Genomic DNA, 22,515 nt, shown 5'->3' with positions numbered 1-22,515 from the left:
CTAAGTCATTGGGTACCCAGGAAACCATGTGTGAAGTAGATTGGATGAACGGTTCATGAGATATTTCAAAGACACACACACACACACACACACACACACACACACACACACACACACACACACGTACTGCACAAAGACCAAAAGGACCCTTAAGTGTGAGTGAAGGTTATGAAAAATGAGAAAAGCCATGATTAAAGATGTGAAAAAACTACTGCTGAGGCTTTTTTTAGTGACTGGGTGTTTTTGTGACTGGTTGTCAGGGAGACTGTGGAGCCTGATGCAGGGGAGCGGTCCAACTCATTGCATGGTCCACTGCATCGCAGAGATCGCCTGATCCAAGAGAAACGGCTGGTAGAGGTAAATTCAGCTCACATTATGTCATAAAAGCTTACAATGGTCATTTCTGGCTCTTTGTGTCACGGCTGGTGTAATATAACACTGATAAATGCTAATCATTTATAGAAAGACATACAGTAGCTGTGCTCATATTCGCCTCTCTCAGTTTCAGAATTAGTGGTTTGGTTCTGTTTCAGCTTAAGTACTTGAATATACAGTGCTAAATGTACTGGTTTGGATACTTAAAGCACAATTTTATTTATTACATACATATTACATACATGGGCTATTTTTCCAATCGCAAACTAAAAGAACAATGTCATGTCCATCACATGGAACAATAACTAACATTGACGAGTAACAGCTGATAATTAATGCAAGGATCATAAATGAAACGTGTGCAGGAGGAGATAGCGGAGCTGCAGCGGAGGCTGGCGGAGCGGAGGGAGCGCAGTCGATGCCTGGAGCAGCAGATCCAGCAGGAGGAGCAGCAGGTGGAGGCCGAGGAGCTTGAGGGCTCCATGCTGAGGAGCTGCACCGTGGCCCAGCTCCGTGGCATCAGCCGAACCCTGCAGGACCTCGTCACCTCGGAAAACCGCACGCAGATCTCCGTCTCTCCGTCACCCTCCATGCTCAGGTCAGCTGCACATATTTGCAGAATATTTCAGTTTCTTCCTATACACCAACTCATTTGTGTTGCATCTGAATTTTTTGGGTTATAGATTATCATGTGCACGTTAAAAGGGTAACTACTGTTTTTTTTCAACCTGGACCCTATTTTCCTATGTTTTTGTGTTTAAGTGACTGATGGGAACAACAATCTTTGACATTGGTCCAGTATTAAGCGAGATCGCTGCAGTCGGCAGCGGTAAAACAAGCTACAATGTAATTAATAGGGCAATTGTCCAGCTTGTATTTACATTCACAAAAGGGCTCGTTTTGCCACTGACAGACTCAGATTAATATTCTAAGTGTCTGACAACATTATGGAAAGGATCCCTTCAGAGAGAGACCTTTAAAACCTCTTTGAGACCTTTTTGTTTAACCAGAAACAGCTCTGAAGTCGCTAGTGCTAAACCCACCAGACACCCAGATGTTTTTTATGTTTAAAAACTCTTTACTCTTTACTTTTTTTACAGAAAGGTTGACCTCCTTAGAAACCCTTTCGATAATGTTGTCAGAAACTTAGAATATTAATCTGAGCCTGTCAGTGGCAAAACGAGCACTTTTGTGAAGGTAAATACAAGCTGGACAATAGCCCTGTTAACTTACATGTTAGCTTGTTTCGACAGTGCTGACTGCAGTGGATACTGGACCAATTTTAAAGATTGTTGTTCCCATCAGTCACTTAGACACAAAAACAGGAAAATAGGGTCCAGGTTGAAAAAAACGGTAGTTACCCTTTAAATGGTTGATTACATGCTACATAGTAGCTGCACATATTCTCTGAGTTAAGTCTCATACCAAAAAACATACTTTACATAAATGCTTTATTCATATTAGAATGATTGCATGAGACATTTTCAGATTTAGATGAGTCTGTTTTTCTCATTCTCAATATTAAGCCTATAAAAAAACCTCTTGGTAATTAGTGAGTGAAACATAATGTACGGTTTCCTGGCACAGGACAATATATAGGGAAATGTCCTTATGTGATCAGTGCATTAAGGACATACATATTACTGGCTTTTGCTGTCGAGAAAGTGTATGTGCTTCTACTCTACATAGTCCAACATATAGTAGTTGAGAAAATGTGCAAATATATGAAAAAATGTAAATGTCAAATTGCGCCTTGGGAGTGTTCTGTGAAGAAACATCTTCACACATTTTAACCCTTGTTGGATAGCACCCACAGCTCCTCCAGTACTGTCAGTCACCAGGTGGGGCTGCCAGAGAGCTGTGAGAGGTAGTGACATAAAAAACATCAGTCCATGAATTAAATGCTTTTTCCTGTATCAAGTCACGTATTTTCTTATCATTAAATTAGCTGGTTTGGAGGAGGATGTGTCAGAACAGAGCCTCTATTTCACTACATCTTTGCCTCCCAGCTTCATTTGTCCTCCGACAAACAAAGTGGCATTTTTAATGAAAATCTTCTTGCAGCAGGACTGTCTTGTCTTGTGCAAAGAAAGTACAACTGAGTCAAAAGCACACCATCATGGTTCAACCCAAATAACAGCATAGAAGAGCTTTGATAATTAAAGAAGGAAATACAGATATAGTACCACACACATTTGGATGTTTGGGAGGGATGCACGTGCAATTTTCTTTTAAGACATCTAGCTGTTGTGCCAGCGGAGGTTAAATGCCCTTATTGTTATTCGATTTGAACAAAAGTGCTTGCCAAAAATAAATCTAATGCAATGCAATAATTGTCTAATACTTCATGAGGAATGATTTGTTTATTTTTAGGTTCAGAGAGGATGTATCAAGCAGCCACAACTACTTTTTCTTTATTCCTCGCATCCCCCTGTGCCCTCAATCCTCTTCTCTCCCATCTGCTTGAACCTGCTTTGAATTTTAATGTTTTTTCTTAGATGCAAATTGTACTTTGCATCATATCCTCTAAAGTTAATAGCTTGCGACGGAGAACCGTGAAAAAGCCTCTCTATCTTGCCACTCATTAGAAAGACATGTAAATTGTACTTATCGCCTTCTCGGTGGCGTGACCCACCATCACAGGCATAATTTGATATCTGACATATTCTCACCCTATAACTGGAACGCATTTATTCTCGCTACTGATTGAAATTGCGACCCCCCAGATTGGATATTCAGATGCACATCTCCAGGTGGCGTGCTTTGGGTCATGATGATGATTGAGTTGCTTGCAGTTCCCTTTCCAAATAACACAGGACATTTCTTTCTCATATCAAGATTTATTTCCTTATGGGTACTGGATTAAAGAAAAGGGTGCTGTAACACTGATGTCCAGAGACAACATTTTACTCGGACTCACCCTTAACATCTGTTTGAATAACATGAAAAGGGCATACTGATTTTTGTCATATGAGACGACTCTCAAGGTGACTGTTGTGCATAATGGATTTTATGCTCCTTTTTTTCCATCTTGTAATTGATTTATATCTCTGTTAGCGAATAATGTGACCTTAATGGTTTGTTCAGTTTGCATGTTTACATACATGTACAGAAACGACCCTTGATATCTGAAATTATCTAGAGAGTTAAATCTATTGGGCCATTTTTGTAAAAACAACTCAAATGTAAGCCAACTAAATACTCTGTGTGACAGGTCAATTTGAAATGACTTGAATGTAGATTTAAGCTGTGACTAAGAAACAAATCATCTCACAGCCTTGCATGTAAACAGCAACATATTTTTTAAAGAGCTTTTGAAAACACTAGTATCTCAGTTTTTGCATTATGAAATGTGACAGGCAAGATTATTATTTTTTTTTAAAACTACAACAGTTACTGGAGAACGAACAACAGGCATGAAGAGAAGGATTTTTCCCAGAGCTAAAATAATTAAAGGGATAGTTTGACATGTTTTGGAAATAAGCTCATTCATGGTTTTTTATGCTTTCATTGTTTGCAGATGATATCAGTCTAAATCAGCTTTACTAGACAGTATGTAAACCTCTTATTCTGGTTGTGGATATCTGCAGGCTCTCGTTTGAAGTTCTTCTGTTTATGTCCACTGCAGATGCGAGGATGTGGATTTATCAGTGAATAATTAGTGCCTGCTCTTTTGCTCTTACAAGATCTTTTAAGACATTTCTTTATAAAAGTTATAAAATATTCAGGAACTCTCTTGATGGTTGATAAACCACTCTTGTGTTCAGATGAGTAGATGCCAGAGCAAACTGGTGGACTTTAAATCCTGTCATTGACATCTATTGAGTTCACATGAAGCCCCCAAAAGAGAAGAAATACTTTTTTAGTACTGCACTGTAACATTATTTCCTTTTCTGCAGACTCCAGGAGCAGGAGCAGGCATTAAATCTGTCCATCAAGGAAGCCACTGCTAAAGTAAGCCAATTTTCTTTTGACCCGATTTAGTCCATAACAGCTCCGCCTCCCCTCAGCATGCCAGCAATGACTGAATGTGTGTGTGTGAATATCTAATGAGTAGTAAGTCAAACTAGAAAGCATGTACTGTGTGCCAGCATCATTGTATTATTAAATATGCATACTAAATGTCAGTGACTGTATTCATGTGCTTATTTTTATTTGACATGGCAGTGAACCGTCAATAAATTGCATGTCAGAGTCTTGTAAGGGTCTTTCGTTTTGAAAAATTCCTCCTTATAAATCCTCCGTAAAACAATACAACACTAGAAAAATACAGATAGCTGATTATTTCTGGTGAGGAATATGCAACTTAAAGGAGAATTCCGGTCGATTTCAACACGTAGCTCTGTTGTTTGTAAATTTGGAGTGCTGTCAGTAGCAAGAAAAACGAAAACAATCGGTGCTGCCTACACCGTGTTATCCTCCTGCTAGCGTTAGCACCCAACAGGCTTAAACAGGGCAAGTTTTAAACTTTTTTTTAGCCTCTTAACATGTTCAAAATGTCATTAAAAGTGCCTACCCATGAGATGTGAACGAAATGCATGAAAGTTCTGCTAATTCAGCTCTGTTTAGTTCCGGTGTTGGGACGGCAGTTAAGAGTGCTTAGGGACCGTCTACAAACTACAACACAGAAAAGAGATACAACAAAAATATGTAGGCTATTCATTTAATGATTAAATAAGGTAGTGTCTCCAAACTTACCTCAATTATAACTTGTCTCCTGCTAGTTGTACTACAGCACTTACTTTTAAAAAATAAGCATATGCCTATTTTTGAAAATATGTTTGCATCTCTTTTCGGTGTTGTAGTTTGTAGACGTCCCGAAGCACTTCTTGCAGTATGCTATGTGCTGTGTCTCTGGAGTTCCCTCTTGCTTCTCAGGAGTTTGCTTTTCCCTCTCACTGATCTTTATACATAGATCTCTGCAGCTGGAAAAAAGAAGCCAGAAGCAGCAGAAATCCATCAGAAGTGGTGGCTTAAGGAGAGAGGGAGAGATCACAGCAGGGGACAGACAGGGGGCTCAGAAAAGACCAAGTTTTACTGCGGCCTTTAGAAAGCCATCATCAAATGGTTGGTCGAAGCTGCGACTGCACCTCAAAGGAATATGTTGGCTTTCCACAGAGAGACACTTTTACCTCAATCACAAGATTGTCCATTGTTAAGTTGAAATGAAAGGGTTTCTTCCTAAATGAGATATCCACATGTGGGAAATGGCACACCTGCTGTGACAAAAATGATTGCTGGCAACTTTCATTGTCTCTATTGACTTTTTCAAAATTGACAAATAGCATCATGTTTTGAAATTAAATCAGCAATGTCAGAATTTCTACAGTTTGAAAAGCGCTTCAGAGAAGTTTCCAGTTCATGTAATGCGTGAAATAAAATTATGCAAACAGTTTTCTGTATTTCTGTGGGAAGAGAACTCCCTGGAGGTGTTCTGCCTCAGACATACCAAACTAGTTGACAGCATTTTCAAAGTGTTTCACAAAACTGTGTCAGATTCAAGTAGAAAATGGGTCAGAAAATCCAGCTCCACATCCCTTTGAGTGGTGAAAATAGTTCCTCAAAAGAAGGAAGTGCATCATGGGCATTGTATTTGGCTGTTTCTCAAAGTGAATACATCGGAAAGAACAGAGGTTTAAAGGGCAGAGTGAGGGCAGATGGGGGCCAGACAGGCTGTATCTGAAGCCATCAGCTCTTCTGTGAATACAGCAGAGTTAAGGTGCTGCATCCCCATCAGGCCCGTGACATTCGTGGCCTTTTTCCTCTCTTGACATTCTAATGGCATCTTTTATGGAGATTTCACATTCTGTCTGTCTACGTGAAAGGAGACACACTCTCTTTCTTCCTAAAGGTTATAGACAAGGTAACACATCGGCGTTGATGCTCTGCTGTGTATTCAAAGCAGGGCGAGCACAGAAGGACAGAAATGAATCTGTAAGGTCTTGTAAGAATGAGTGTCAAAGAGGAAATGAAAGCGGAATTGGAAATGAGCTACGCGTCCTGTGGGATCCATGTTTCTGCAAATGTTTTGTTCGTTACCACCCTCCCCCCCGCTATCTCCTCAGCCTCTTCTCCTCCTCCTTTTCCCCAGGTGGTCATGAGTCAGAGGCTGGGCAGCAGCCTGAGGAGGAAAGTCAGCGAGACTGAAACTCAGCTTTTGGCACTGCATGAAGCCAAACTGGCAGCCATCTCAGGTAACTCTCCACTCAACCACACCCCAATTCAACCCGCACCGCAATTCACGTCTTCTATTTACCTCATTTACTTGAATCGCCCACCATTAGGCTCACTTAAATACGCTATTAATGATCGAGGCGCTCATTAATGGGCGGTGTAAGCATAATGGCCTCCTGTGGTGCACCGGTGCAGGTAATGACTTCAGCAGTGCCAAGGAGCTGAAGGCTGAGATGAAGGCGGTGTACCAGGAGCAGGACCGGCTGGATGCTCTGGCCAAGAGGCTGCACAGCCTCAGCTCGGGTAGCAGCCAGGAGCTGGCCAGGATGAAAGAGCAGAGGCAGCAGCTCAGGCAGGAACTGGAGCAAAGGGAGGCCCAGCACGGTGAGTCACTGACGACGGTCTACATCAAGATAACATGGACTGTTTTCATCCCAAAGGAGAAACGGGGCTGCTGTAGGCAATACGATCCCTTCCCTAGACCTAAATCTCATTCACAGTTGTAAAAACATGAGCCGGAGTCTTATTTATTTTTCTTACCACAGAGCAGTAAAGTAGACAGAAATGAGTTGCGTGCTGTTGTGTATTCCGCGTGGCCACACACTGCAGATAAAAGCTAACCTTTTAGCCATTCATGGGGTGATCAATAATTGATCTTTGTCCCTTCAAACCTGCATTAACTGATTTTCTGGCCACTTGGGGGCAGTGGAAACAAGCTGTAAACACAACACTGACATATCCTTTTAAGTTGATTTGTCGATGGCGGTAGTTCACACATCCAGCAATTACAAAGCAACACGATCAGTCATTTTAAGTCATATCTCTGGCCATCTGGCGACGTCCAATATTCACTCTACTTTTAGCTCTGTTTTTGGTCACCTGAGAAAAAACAGCAATGATATTTTTTACATTATCATTATTAACACAAAACGTTTTCTTGCCCACTGAGACTGGAAAACATTTGTTGTATTTTAAAAAAGGTGCCTCTCTCTTCCTTTCTGTGAGTACACCTTTTGAAATATCGATTCAAATGTGCATCACAAGAGCTCTTTGGAAGAGAAGTCCTCTCTTGACGTTGCTACACGCTGAGAGGACATCAATGGACAATGACTTTTCTCCCAAATGAAGGAGAAGTGATCTGCTGTCAGTGGGGAGTCGACATCAAATGAGTTACCAGCAGGATTGGCAGTTGTTGAGAGGAAGGGGAGGGGCGGCGGGGTTTGTATGCAGGGGAAATGAGCTCTAGATTGTGTGAAGTAGCCAATTACCTCCAAGCTACTCAGTACCGACATGATGTATCAGTGCTTGCGCACTCTCCAGCTAGAGGAGATCTGAATTTTTTTTTGGCCCTCCTGGCACTGGCAGAGAAATAAATGGACTTTGACAGAAGTGAAGTCCATCAGTCACAGGGAGATTTCTAAAAAAAAAAAAAGGTTCCCCTCCCTCTCTTTTGCTTAGTGCCTCAGAAAGTGAAGTGACAAGGCCAGGGCAGATAGTGAAAGACCACAGACTGGAGGTCTGGATAGGGCTCCTGCTGGAACCCCGAAGGCGTGCAATCAGCCATCTAACATACACTGTTATCTAGACCAAAGATCTTCAACAGGGGGTTCGGGACCCCCAGGGGTCCTCAGAGTTTTTTTTTTTAAATATTTAAATAATAATAATAATAATAATAATAATAATAATAATAATGATAAGGTATACATAATGATACATTAACATGAATCCAACATATTATTAACAAAGATAAATCAGCCTATTTGTGCAACAACAAAAAAATTACTCAACATTGATGATAGGCTTACTGGGGATTCATTAAAACACGATGTATGTCAATGATTTTAATAGCTTAGTATTGTATGCACCATTAAAAGCTATGCGTAAGCCTCCCTACATGTTATTGTAGGCCCATTTCAACTCAATTTTATACAATATTAGTAGGGGGTCCCTGCTCCGTCTCTCTTTCAGCTAAGGGGTCCTTAGCTTAAAAAACATTGAAGACCCCTGATCTAGACCATTAAAGCCTGTGGCTGTGGCGTCACCATTAACCCATTGTCTTATCTTGAATGCACCCTCTGCTGCCACTAGGGGGCACCCTTTCATTGTTGCAGTCAGGCAGAGTTGCATTGAGTTTTAATGGGGTATACTAATGCATGAACTTGGTATTTTTTGGTCATGTAAGGTCCATGATTTTTATATTATTGTAGTACAAACTAATTCCTTTTACTTGCAAATTATGTTTCTTTTCCTTCACCCTATGTGCACGAAACTAAGTTACCTGCTAGAATTTTGTTGGTGAAATACAGTCCTGAACACCTTGTCTTGCTAAACAGCCAAGGATAGCATTAATCTGACCCTGACCCTGGCCCTGACAACCACCAAGTTCACTTCAGTATCCTAAATACACTGTGCACCTCACACAGAATAATGCAGCTCTTAACTGGGAAACCAGTGAAATGCAAATGCTCAGGGCTAAACAAAGGAACGGGAATCAGGTGAGAAAAACGTCACAAATGTGGGAAGAGATAAAGAGATAGCAAGTTAATGATTGGTTGTGCGGCTTGCTCAAATGCTCAAGTGGGCGCACACAATATGGCAGCAAGCGCAATTTCACAATGTGTTGCAGACACCAAGCAAGGGGCTCATTAAACTGTCATCCTATTTGGTAATAAGGGGCTGGCACCTGCTAGCTGGAAACTGATAGCCCACAAACAGCACATTAACATTTCTTTAGCTGGAGGGGATTAGAAATTACAGTCTACTTCAAAGTCAAGATGGCCATCCTTTTTTGTTTCTGAGGCATTTCTAGCACATCCTTATGGCACTAGTGGCATCTTATTACAAGGAAACCATATGCTTTTTTCTTGAAAAGGCCTATTGTCGTGGCATGAGCTCTAATGCAACACATAGTCCTTGACAGGATCCATGCACATGCATTCACTTAAACTACACAGCTTCAGCTTGTTGAGCATCTCCGCCCAGCGTACTTTGTGGCGTGGGGGTTTTTGGCCTGGGAGCCATTACATCCCTAATTGCCAATGACACGACTGCTGATGAATACCAAACCCATTATAGCCAGAGGTTTGATTCCCTGCTGAGAGAATCATTTTGTCCCCAAGAGAGTTCTGGAGTGATACTACATTTACAAATAAATAATTGAAGAGCTGAATAAGAGAAGTAAATGACCCCCAGGAGTGAGGACATTCAAATGTGGAGGCAGTGTCAGTGTGTGCTCCTCTTGATTTATCCAAGTATTCTGCCAATGCTTATTTAATGCTATTGTTAGTATGCAGGCGGTATATTCTGTGGCAGTCAGGTAATTTGGCTATGTGTGATAAACACAGTAGGTTGTCTTCTTCACATGGCTCCAGTGGAACACATTTAGTTAGTGTTTTTTTTTTGTCTTTTGCTGCATCTCTCTGCACTCTATTGTTTCTTCATACAGCTCATAGTGTCACCTCTGGATTTATGGTCCTTGGCACAATTTGGGAGCCTGTTCGTGCCAAACTCAACTGTGCATACCAGTCAAGCAGCTGAAGTGTACATCAAAATACTGTCTCTCTGTGTTATTAAACAAATGCAATTTCCTCCTAATGGAGTGCCAATAGTAAAGGCGAGGACATATATGCTTTATTCATGACTCTGCCTCTTTCAGGGTGCTTCTGTTGAGAACATGATGGAATGTATGACAGCTCTTCTCCTAAAGTTTGTCTGAATGATTGAGAGCGGTGTAGTGGTTAAGTGGACCTGGGTGAATGTTTCCTGGTTTTTTTCTCTGAAGTTTTGGCAGTATTCATTTTTCCTGTGATTCAGTAGAGGATATCACTTCAATGTGAGTATTATAGCATCCATAACCATCAGAATTACTGCAAAAACATAGGGAAATTGACTGAGGTACCACTACAATAGCTGGCACCACAGCATCTATCAATTTATTTTCCTTATGACTTAAAAGGAGGTTGAGTTCCATAGTGAAGCAGTTTGGTTTTAGCCATGCTAGCAGTATGTCAGCCCACCACTTTGGTCCAGACTGATATAGCTCAACAAGTACCGGATGGATTATCATTTGACTTTCCATCTAGTGCAATCAATTGGTGGTCTAATACTTTGATTTATGACCAAATAGTTGCAAAACTAATGGCATTCCTATCAGCCTGAGCTGTACTTTGTATTTAGTGCTACTTAGCAAATATTAGGATGCTAACACCGTAAACTAAGATGGTAAACAACCAACAACAACAGTGTTCCCCCTGCAGCAACCCCTGCCGCAGCCTAAACGCACTACCCCCATTTAAAATAAATGGAAAGACCTGCGTTTTTGCTTGACCGTCGGACGGTCGACGCAGGCAGTCTGAACGCGGCCTATAGCACCACTGTGTTTAAGTACAGCCTCACAGAGCAGCTAGCATGGCTAGTTTAGACAAAGGTCTAAGTTGAGGGAGGAGACAAATTCAGAAATGTGTTTTTGTGGAAAATGTATCAGCCAAGTGCTAATGGGGTTTCCCAAAGGATGCAGAGGAAATAATAAGATGCCAGTTTAATGGAGCAGGAGTGTGAGCAGGTGCGCTCTTGAGATAGTGTTTTAGAGCTTTTATGGCACCACATTTTGGGAGAGTACCTCTTCGTTGGGCCTTTAAGTGCTTCCCAGATTCAGCCATCAGAATTATTTTTTATTTTGCAGCCCACATCAAAGTAAGTTGAGCGTCTCCTCTAAACAAACTCTGTTTACCAAGTTTGACTTGAGTTATAATGACAGTGAGCATGTCTAACATTTCAGTTAGAGCAATTCAGCACCCAGAACGGAAATATATATATATTCACCCAAGCACAGATTGTGTACACACAGCCAATTTTTTGTCAAATGATTCCTTTTGTTGTGCATTCGTGCATAGCCCCACAATACGCTACGCCGTGCCAGCTGCAATCTGTGTACTGCTATGCTTTGTGATCCCACAGCCTTAAAGGGTTCTTGAGTGTCTGTCTGAGATATCAGCATGTCCCTCTTCCTTCATTAGCTATGCTGCTGTTAAGTTCAGATACATTCATACGATTTGAGTGTCTGCATATGCTGACTGTGTGTTTGTTACCTGCAGGGCTGTTGCACTTAAGCAGCCCGAGCCGAGCTTAAACACATTAATCACAGTCGGTGCCTTCAACTCAATTACAAAGACACACAATTTCTCTTCTGCCTTATTATGTGCAGGCTTTTATAACACGCATATCGGTGGTGCTGGGTTAGCACGGATCCGCCTCTAATTTGTTTGACAACACGAAGTCCTAGCTGATGTTGGGTGCTTTTATTGTTACAAGGCAATGAAGAAACGACTGCATTATTCACTTTCAATTAGAGAGCTGTTCAAATGCTCATAATGCAGCAGCACATCCAAACACCTTGCCATCGTTAACTTCTACAGGCTCATTAAAGCCCATAACTTCATCATCGGGAATTGTGTCCGCTTCATTTGCTTTGTCTGTCTACACTAATCATTAGCTTCATCATTTTTATCAACTTTACATCTATTTAGCTGAAGTAATTATTTCTTCATTAAAATAATGAATTTGTGTTTGTTTTTTTCAAACACATTCTCATCTTTCAATAGTGTCTCAGTTCTGTTTGTGTTATGAATTAATGAATGGCAATGGCCTCTTTGATTTTGGCTTGGGTCCTTGGCAGCAATCAGTGATGTTTAGCACCTGCTGAGATTACTGGTGTGAGAGGAGGCTGAGCTCATGAATTTTCCAGTGCAGGCTCTGTGAACTCCTTTGTGAGGTTCCTTCAACACCAAATATACTGCCGCATGTATCAGGCACTAACAGACGGGCTCTCTTCTCAATGGGCTTTTTAGTGTCGATGTTATTCGCATGGCCTGCCAATGACAGCAGCTTCCCGCAGACTTACAGGAAGTGGTAATATCACCCAGTGCTATGGTTCCACTCAACGCAGGAGGAGGCTCTGCTGCTTGATGTCTAGTCCCATTCTATAAAAAAAGATTAGTTTCATCTGTCACGCCTGAAGAGGCTCACTAGTTTTGCCACCGGTTGGCATGGCGACAGGATGGCACACTGCCTCTCAGTATCAGCATAAAAAGAAATATTAAGTCAACAGTTCATACACTCATGTCTGTATCTCCCATCTGCAGATGCCTTTTGTATTTATTTTTTCTATTCCTCACAGTATATTCTAAATCTGGCTTTTGCTCTTGTTAGAGCCGAAGCCTACTTAGTCATCTCGCATATGTACACGCCCTGTGCCATCCGAAGTCAGGCTTAATGCCCCCATGTATTATTCAATGGCTATCTCCTTGCACGCTGCCTAACGGAGCCGGCATGAATGGAAGTTGACATGGGAGACTCTGTCAGGTGGTATATGATTTCACATAGCAATTAGAGGAGTGGTAAGTGAGCTGTCTGGTCACGAACAGCACCAGATATGTGATAGCTAATCCAGCGACCTCCCTCCTTACTCTGTTTGAGCAGATTTGGCCACTTTGAATAAAAACAACTCTCAGGCACTCTCGTGTGTGCGTCACTTAGTCTAAGACTTTTTCCTTCTCTCCCCGCTGTGCCAGCCCCCCGGCTTGTCTCATCCTGGAGCTGATGCTGTCTAATAACAACCACCAAGACAATGATACAAATTATGTGTCAAACCTCAGTGTGATTCAGAACACCCAATTAGGTGACTTTCTCTCTGTGTGAGCAAGCTAAGTTGCATAACATTAGAGTAGCTTTCAACCATTTTTGGCTTGCGTTTCCTTAAAATGAAGCAATGTCTACGTTTTTAACGCACTATGTACTCTATTAATGCCTTTATTTAACATTTTGGGAAATATGTTTGATTGCCCTCTTGCCGAGAGTTAACGGAGGAGTTTGTTAACACTCTGTCGGTACAGGGAACAGTAATTCATAACTTATGTTGGAAATGTGGGAAGGTCTGGCTTAGTCAGCCAGCACCTCTAGAGCTCACTAATTAACTTATTTGTTTAATGTGTACAAAAATCCAAATACAAATATTGGTGTAGTGTGACGGTTTATTACCTGGCTGGGCACAATAACTTCCTGGCGTCTCATCTGGTTAGAAGTAACTGTTAACGGCCAATAAGTAGTCACATGTTGCTGACACCAGCGCAAACGGGCCTAACGGTGAAGGGCAGTCTACCAAATAATCTACTAAACAAAAATGTCCTTACTTTTTGAGCTAAGTTTATATAGATAGATGTGAGAGTGGTATTGATCTTCTCATCTAATTCTTAACAAGAAAGTAAATGTGTATTTCCCAAATGTGGAACTATTTCTCTAACCAACTGAGTTCATTTCCCTCCTGAGATTGTTTAATAATCTCTAGTCTGAACAGGTAAAAGTATAAAGTATTTTGCAAGAAACTAGAAATGATAGAAACGTCTGAAATATGCACAATTTTGTGTAGCAGAGTACATTTTATACGTAAGAATACATTTTTCTGTTCTTTCCTATCCTGTTAATCATTTCCAGACCTTTCTGATTTAAATGAACCACTGCAGCAGAGTGTGGGAAAGCACTGGTGTGTGTGTGTGTGTGTGTGTTTGTTTCAATGGGGAGGAGAGTTGTATTGAACATTATAGCTTGTGTGCAGATATATATGAGGCACAATTTGATATAAGTGCATCCTATTGTGTTCAAAGATCTGCCGCTGCAGGGGGGGGGGCATATTCTCATGTTTCATACATGAGCTCATTAACCGCACTCAGATTGCCCTCCTCTCCATCCTGACTAACACTCAGCCAGCCTGCGTCTGCCTCCTCAGGCAAAGCTCACTGCTGGCAAAAGGGCGCAGGAAGCAACATAAGCTATCAATCCAACTATATGCCCCACAGGAAATCTGGCACTGTGTAAGGACCTATGCCATGTTAGAATCCCCTTTTATCCTTAGGCCGTCTCCAATTTCATCCCCACTTACAGCAGTGGGAATGATCTTTCCTTAAATTGTGTGTTTTTCTTCTTTGTACTGAACTGTACTGTTGTAGTTTCTCAGCACAAGGCCACCTACAACTGTGATGACTGCTACCTTTCCTAACAGAGCCCGTGTACAATATAGCTAATGACAAGCCAGTTTTAATGGTATTAGAGCTGTGATTTGTTGCTAGGATACCCCATAATGGCTAATAAAAGTAGTAAATGAAGTGCAAGTAACAGGCTGTTCTCTCTGCTTCTCTCTCCATACAGAAAGCCGACTGAAAGAGAACACTACCAAGTATATCAAGCTATTGGAGGACATATTGCACAGGTAAGAGTATTTTGTGCTGTCTCTCTCATTTCAGCAAAGACATCAATATTCCACAGGAAACATAAACATAGCAACAGCCTCCCAGGAATTTCCTCTCACCTCTGTTGTCCCTTTAACCAGAGCACTGTCTCCCAATACATCACCTCACCTACCACATCATGCACTCACACCTTTTTCTTATGCTGTTGTCTCCCAGAGCCCCTTTCTCACATTTCACTCTGTCTCTCACCTGCACAATTTGTCTTCCTCCTCCCACCTTCTCACATATTTTCTATACCTTTTATTTTTTATACCTCCACATCAGTTCAGTTTCCACCCTTTTCCTCCTCTGTATAAACCATTTTTGTCTGTTTTTATTCCTTCTATCTGTGCCTCAAAACTCCTAAATCACTGAGGACAGGTCTGTTGTGTGTCGCCCAGCCCGCCTGTCAGTTATACAGTTGTGATGTACAGACTTTGTCGAGCAGAGGTTGTGGAACCCAGTCAACTGTCAACACCATACGCCTGTTTATGCTTCCTTATGGTGATTAGAGCTGGTTAGCTCGTCTCCACTGACACAGACAGCACCGAGCAGCTGCAATGCGATCGGCTCATATTTTGCAGCATTTTGGAACCATTTGTGTTTTACAGATGGATGAATAGAGCTGGTAATGTTTTTGTGTACACCATATGAGCTCTGCTTTCTACTCAGTCTCTTTTTTAAGTGTTTAGAGGAGAAAGGTTAGGCCGCCTGGGCTTACTTTGAGCCAGGAAAAGCCTAAATTATCAGAGACGCCGTGTGTCTGCTTGACCCATGTTTTTGTGTGTGGTGCATGAGAGGGAGTAGCTTTCTGTGTTGCATCCTTGGAGAAGCAGGGCACACAATGCAGGGCTGTTTGTTTTTGAGGGATGCACAGGTTGCAGCTCTGCGTGGTCAAGGAGCAATATGGCTGCGATCTCAGTGCCCAGCAGGGGAGCAAGGCTCGAGACCTTTTCTATCAATAGGGCAGATGGTCGCTTTGTGTTTTGTTTGTTTGATTTTGAGAGTACCTGTCTGGGCCATGCATCTTATGTGGAAAAAATGTGTGGAAAAAAACAACCTAGCGACAGAGGTTGAAGAGACATTTGACAGGATATTTTAGAAAATGGGTAAAAGCACAGCCTATATAGACACTACAAGCCGTAGCAAGCCTCCAACACAGAAACTTCAAAATAAATGTGCACAACTAAAAATCTACATCAAAAGCAAAAATCATCATCTGGATCCTGCAATCCCCCCCCCCCCCCCTTCCTGCCTGGTAAATGCCTATGTCTTTCAAACTCCACACCTCCAGTTTGTAATTCAAAAAAAGTCAAGCTGAGATAACCCTGATGACATTATCTGCTCCTCCAGAGCCACAGAAAACATTACACTGGACTTGTGTAAATCAGTGGAGTGCCCCTTTAAATAACTAAAACGATAACTATGTAAAAACAATTTGATGCTAAAATCTAAATTTATTCTCCCCTGATGTAAACTTCTGAGATTTTAAATCCAGAAAGCCTCTTTCAGTTTCCTTTCAATCCCAGACTACCAATATCAATAAAACTAAAATACTCAGCTTCCTAAACAGTCTACTGGGTGCTTTATATCTGCCTTAATAGAGCTCCTATATTCGGTGATCCTATCTTTTAGTTTCACCCATAGAGACCACATGTGTCTAACCACATCACTATGGATAGAAAAATCACATTAAAAGAAACCTTCTTAGGTATTGGGTACTGTAAACTAATTGTCCTGCTTATCACATTGTATATTAATTGTTGGCTCTCCAGCCTTGGATCAGCTTCCATTACCAGAGTTGGTCCAGATCAAATCACAAGTACAGCTTTGCCTTCAGGCATGGACCAGCACTGTAGCTTTCTCCAGTTCGGCACGGTGACACATATTCGGCTTGATTGAATGGGCAATTGTCCCCACATGTGCATACACACACACACACACACACACACACACACACACACACACTCAGATACATGCACCCACCATCCACTGTAAATTTGATCAGTCAGCTCTAATGTACATTACTGTTGATGGAGTGCGGTGGTGATGGGAGGCAAGGAGAGGGGGGGGTGGTGGAGAGAGGCAGATTAGTACTGGTGAGATGTCTGGTCTCTGTGGAGACGGATGGTGTTGAAAAAACCAATTATCTCTTCCTTGCTAAAGACTAGAACAGGATGTTGGGGCAGCGCAGATGCTGTAAATGTGTCACCAGACTAAAAAAAAACATTTTATTCAGATTAGCAGCAGTTGTTTAATACATTATGTAGATGTTTCATTAGGAAATGCCTCTAGAATATTTCTTACATTTATGCATTCTTCTGTTGAGAGTTGGATGTCATTTATCATATTTAAAGGATACAATGCAACCGATGTAGAAGTCATTGAAATACTCAGACAAGACATGTCCCCTAGTTAAAACTGAGGACTTGCTGAGAGCCTCTAGGCAGGGAGTGAAAAAAAACTCTATTATCACTTTTAATGATAATAATAATAATAATAATAGTACATAATCGTGAATCTACATAAGATACATTCAAAGTGTTTGTAACAAAGGGACCTTGGTTGCTCAGTTGTCTGCTGTAAAAACCTCCCCAGACATCAAGACACCCACCTTACAAACTGTTTAGTTCAACATCACAGCTCATCCAATAGTCACCCCCTTTGTATTATTAGCACCTCTCCTGGTGTTATTTGAAATATTGCTGCATGATTAATCTGAAAACATTTCCAACTCCTTTTTGTTTTTTTTTATGAATTCTAATTTTGTTTATGGTGTTGGGAGGTCCTAAATATCAGAAGCGCTGTCGTGCCACTACAGGTGAAAGTCATATTTATTTTATTTTATTCTGGATAGTAATTTCTTGGGGAGATGGCTGCTCTTTTGATAGCTAAAAGCTCCAGCTGTGACTGAAGATAGGAGCTGTTTTTCACAGTCTGTCAGTCATTGGTATTCATGTGTGAGACTTGAAGATGAAGCTGGACATATGACTGGGTAGAGTTCAAAATATTGGCCATTCACTGCTTTGTGCCTTTTCTCTATGGATAGGTCTAACTCAACCAACTGGTACCAGCAGGACTGGACCGCTGCTACTTTCCTTTAACTGGTATATTAATAGTCCTTTCTCCGTCTGTGTGTACGTAATGCCTTGAGGAGAAAGAGCAGTCTGTCAGTCAGCAGTCCCACAGGGGGGCTTAGCGACTGTAGAAGGAGTGTGCCTGCCTGTCTCTCTTTCTTATTACTGGGCCATCAGAAGAGCAGCACACCCACACCCTGCCACTGTCAGATGGCAGGCCAAGCGGCTGCCACCAATTAACCCCCAGGCGAGGAGTTCATACCGACAGGCACCAGGAGACAACCATCACAGGGATGCTTAGGAGATGACATGTTGTCTGCATTTTCAGTATTCAGAACCCTAATGCCAATGCTGGTTATTTGTAATAAACTGAGGTTGTTGTTGAAGAGAAGCTTTTGTTCTATTTAGTAGAGGCTACGCCCTCTAAGAGCTATTGCTAATGGCTTTATCCCTCATGCATGTACAGTTGTGAAGATTTCTTTTGTGCCATTGTGCCCTGCACGGGCCTCTCTTACGTCCTCAGTTACTGTATAGAACAGCTTTTTTTCCTTAAGTGTTACAAGCAGTATGAAGACGGGAAAGAAGACCAGCGGTGTTTGCCAGATGTTCTCCGCTGTGGCCTTGCTTCACAGAGCTTCAGCCCTTCATGGAGGAGGCTTTCTCTGACCCCGGGAAACTGAAGGCTCTGGTATCCTGCTACGTGCTGTTCACAAGGGTACACAGGGGCACAGAAAAGGTGTTTCCTGCAGTCCCATTGCTAGAGCAAAAGCCTGACCTCCATCCTGCTTCTTAAAGCCCCTTTTTTCAGCTGGCGGAAGCCCACACTGCCATCTCCCCGGGACGAGGTCTGTGCTCGCATCACCGACCGCTCGCACCATTGTTCTGCGCAGGTGGCCGCGACCCAAAACAACATTTCTCTGTTGTCCTCTGGTGTCTCCGGCATGGCCAGTAAGCCTGGGGCTCTCTCCCCAGAGCTAGCAACTGACATCGGCAAGGCCCTGACGGCTGTCCTGACCCTAACCACAACTTCTACAGTGGCGCTGTCCAGGATTATGGCATGGAAGACGCTTCACATGTGATAGCTTTCTACCGAGATCAGACGTGAGCTTCTAGATAGTCCCATAGGGCTGGATACCAAACAAGAACCTCTAATCCCATCATCACAGATTAGTAGGCTGCGTAAGTATAATATGTTGCCGTCTCATCCTCCTGCACCAGCGGTGCGGCTGTGAAGAGTTTGTCACTCGGCTAATAGGCCACTAGGGGCGATCATGGTGTCAACCATGATGCAGCCAGTGCCTCCCTGTCCTAATAAGCTTCTCTTTTACGAAGCCATGAACTAGTGTGTGTTATCTGCTTTTTGAACTTGGTGTCACAGGTGGCTTTGACTTTGTCAGCTTCACCCTTAACCCAATAGCAATAACTCTTAGAGGGTGAAGCCTATACGAAAAAGAACTAATAGATCTGGAGTTACAATTCTTAACTTTCGGGATAGATGAGGCCGGCTTTGACATTTTTATGGGAATTTATGATTGTACAACACTTAATCCCCACAGAGAATGATTTATGGGTATGTGTGAAAGTTAACACGTGTGCCCACCCATATTTTTTGTGTGTGTGTGTGTGTGTGTGTGTTTGTGTGTCTCTCCACTTTAGAAGAGACACATAACAATGGCACGGCTCACTGGGTGCGTCCCCACTATAGCAGAATTCAGAAGCGGCGGCGTTGAGTAGCAAATTGGTGAGGGCAGGGGGGGCTGGGCCGAGCAATTTTTCTATTGTCTGTGTGCCAAATGAAGGTTAGAGAACGGCTGAGAGGCGTGCATTGGCAGGGTACAAAGGTTGGCAGCCTTTTCAGGCAGGAGATGGGCTGGAAAACAAGTGGCATTCAATTTTCAGGGGGCCTCATCACTGAGAGAGAGTGGAAGGAACAGAGAGAGAGATTAAACAATATTGTCTGGGGTGCATTTTGCCTTGGAGTTTGTTTATGTGTGATGGAGAATGTGCAGCAAGGTGGCACTCTTTAGGTGAAAATACTTATGTGTAAGTAAGTATATTTGTGCTTAGAGTATGAAATTGTTGTGTGTTCATCACTCCGAGTCAGTCAATGTGAGAATCAGTGTTTGTGACAGAGAATCTCCCCCTGGTTTGAAAATCGGCACATACAGAGACTGAGGACATTTCTTCCTTTAAGATGTTTGATGCATCTCTTAATGTTAATGTATAAAACCCACATCTTTGTCCTTGCAACCTGTCAGCTTTAGTTTGTTTTCTACACAAGATGGATTTCTGGAAACAAGGTTGTTAAGACAGAGAAAGCTTTATGCTCTTTAGTGTGGAATTTTAGCATTTTTGTGTGTGTCTCTTAAGCCATATTAAGAGGTAGAATTTCTTAGATCAATGGATTTGGTTCCTACAATGTCACCTGGGACGACAACTATTTTCGAATGATTTGTGATCTAAAGGTCACTGAAAGAAGAAGGGGAATAAATATGAATATTTTAAAGGTCAGAGGTTACAAATGTGAGCCAGCGGAGGAGTATTTTATTTAATGGAAATGGAAAACTGTTTTTTTGGAAAGCTAAAAAGACATGCTTGTAATTCAACATCAGCACTCTGATACCCTACTTTCACCATGGTGGACTATCAGATATCACGAAGTGCCTAGTGTTATTGTAAATGTTTGCTTTCACACAGTGACCAGCTTAACCTAAATAATGGAATGACCATGTTGCTCATTTTCTGAATCATACATCCAATCAGATGTAGCTGCTTTAACTGTTCCCTTCTGTTTTTACACTCTGAGATATCACAAGGTTCAGGGGCGAGGGAGTACAAAAAGGATGACTGATTGATTGATTGTAACTCACTGAGTAGATGAACAAAAAGCAATCTTCTCGTCCTCCCCCTGAACTCCTGCTCAGTGAGCCCAGCAGAGATGAACACATCCAGGCTCTTTCTTCTGTCTCTGCTGCAGCTCTTTAAGAAAAGGGCAGCCTTCAAGGAGGACATTCACTGTCATTACATCATTTTGTATCAATGGAATTCAAACTCTTTTGTCAGTGCTTTATTATAGAGATGTTATTAAAGATGTCCTTAACGGTGCCTTTACAACTACTGTGCTCAGTTGTCACGCAGCAGTTCACAGTCATGACATGCATTTTTAGTTTTTTTCAATTATTTTGTATGTGCTGTTGTACTGATATTAGTGTCATTATGATGTCTACATTCTTTCATAACATACTATATGTTTAGCATCTTATAGCCTTATACATGTGAATTCTTTAAATAGTTAGTAGCAGAGTATCGGGAGCAGCAGCAGTAACAGGAGCAGCGGTAGTACTGGGAGCGGTACGCGTCTGGCCAATAAATGCTATTGAAGGGCGGGTCTTGGCGTGGCCATAGTGGGATTCACGAGCGGCACCGGGAGCTGGATGGCCGCTGCTGAAAGCTTCCCTGCGGACTGCAAACGTGTGATGGTCAGGAAGACGTTTTGGCAGGGGGAAAAACTGATCAGAAAATGTAACGAAAATGTAACGGAATGTTGTAGAAATGTAGTGGAGTAGAAAGTATAGATAATTGCTGCAAAATGTAACGAAGTAAAAGTCAAAAGTATGCACTATTGATTGTATTTAAGTAAAGTACAGATACGTGAAAAATTTACTTAAGTACAGTAACGAAGTATTTGTACTTACGTTACATTCCACCACTGATGGTTACACACAGGGTTAAGCACCGTTTCAGCCTGCTTCTGGTCTTTATGCTAAGCTAAGCTAATCGTCTCCAGGCTCCAGGTCAATACTTAACGGACAGACGTAGGAGTGGTATCGATTTTCTCATCTAGGTCTCACCAATAAAGCAAATAAGTGCATTTCCCAAAATGTCAAACTATTCCTTTAATACATGACATGTCAAATAATGTATGTACTATTGTGTTTACGTTCTTGTGTCCACGTTTTATAGTAGATGATATTTAAGTAACAAAATGTAACAATATAAATTGTATATATATAAACTCAGCAAAAAAAGAAACGTCCTCTCACTTTCAGCTGCTTTTATTTTCAGCCAACATTTTTACATGCGTAAAACTTTGTATGAACATAAAAAAATTCAACTACTAAGAACTAAACTGAACAACGTTTCACAGACATGTGACTAACAGAAATGGAAAAATGTGTCCCTGAATAAAGGATGGTCAAAATCAAAAGTCACAATCAGTATCTGGTGTGGCCACCAGCTGCATTAAGTACTGCAGTGCATCTCCTCCTCATGAACTGCCCCAGGTTTGCCAGTTCTTGCTGTGAGATGTTACCCCACTCTTCCACCAAGGCACCTGCAAGTTCCTGGACATTTCTGGGGGCGTGGTTCTTACCCTTCGATCCAACAGGTCCCAGACGTGCTCAATGGGATTGAGATCCGGGCTCTTCGCTGGCCATGGCAGAACACTAACATTCCTGTCTTGCAGGAAATCGCGCACAGAACGAGCGGTATATGGCTGGTGACATTATCATGCTGGAGGGTCATGTCAGGATGGGCCTGCAGGAAGGGTACCACATGAGGGAGGAGGATGTCTTTCCTGTAACGTTCTGCAACTTTTGATTTTGACCATC

General features: G+C 42.0%; 1 protein-coding gene across 2 annotated transcripts in view; it reads left to right on the top strand.

Moving 5' to 3' along the window:
* disc1 (DISC1 scaffold protein) overlaps positions 1 to 22,515 on the top strand; it is a 48,131-nt gene that overhangs the window by 10,485 nt on the left and 15,131 nt on the right. For both annotated transcript variants that reach the window (XR_004895189.1, XM_031301316.2), the window contains exons 6-11: positions 261 to 357; positions 741 to 973; positions 4,275 to 4,329; positions 6,467 to 6,569; positions 6,745 to 6,933; positions 14,749 to 14,809. Coding sequence is in view for 1 of the 2 variants with exons in the window: in XM_031301316.2 (XP_031157176.2) it covers positions 261 to 357; positions 741 to 973; positions 4,275 to 4,329; positions 6,467 to 6,569; positions 6,745 to 6,933; positions 14,749 to 14,809 (738 nt within the window). In the remaining variant the exon portion in view is untranslated. The remainder of the gene's footprint in view (positions 1 to 260; positions 358 to 740; positions 974 to 4,274; positions 4,330 to 6,466; positions 6,570 to 6,744; positions 6,934 to 14,748; positions 14,810 to 22,515) is intronic.

This window comes from Sander lucioperca, chromosome 15, assembly GCF_008315115.2.
Source record: "Sander lucioperca isolate FBNREF2018 chromosome 15, SLUC_FBN_1.2, whole genome shotgun sequence".
NCBI classification, from domain to species: domain Eukaryota; kingdom Metazoa; phylum Chordata; class Actinopteri; order Perciformes; family Percidae; genus Sander; species Sander lucioperca.
This window is presented reverse-complemented; position numbering and strand designations above follow the sequence as displayed.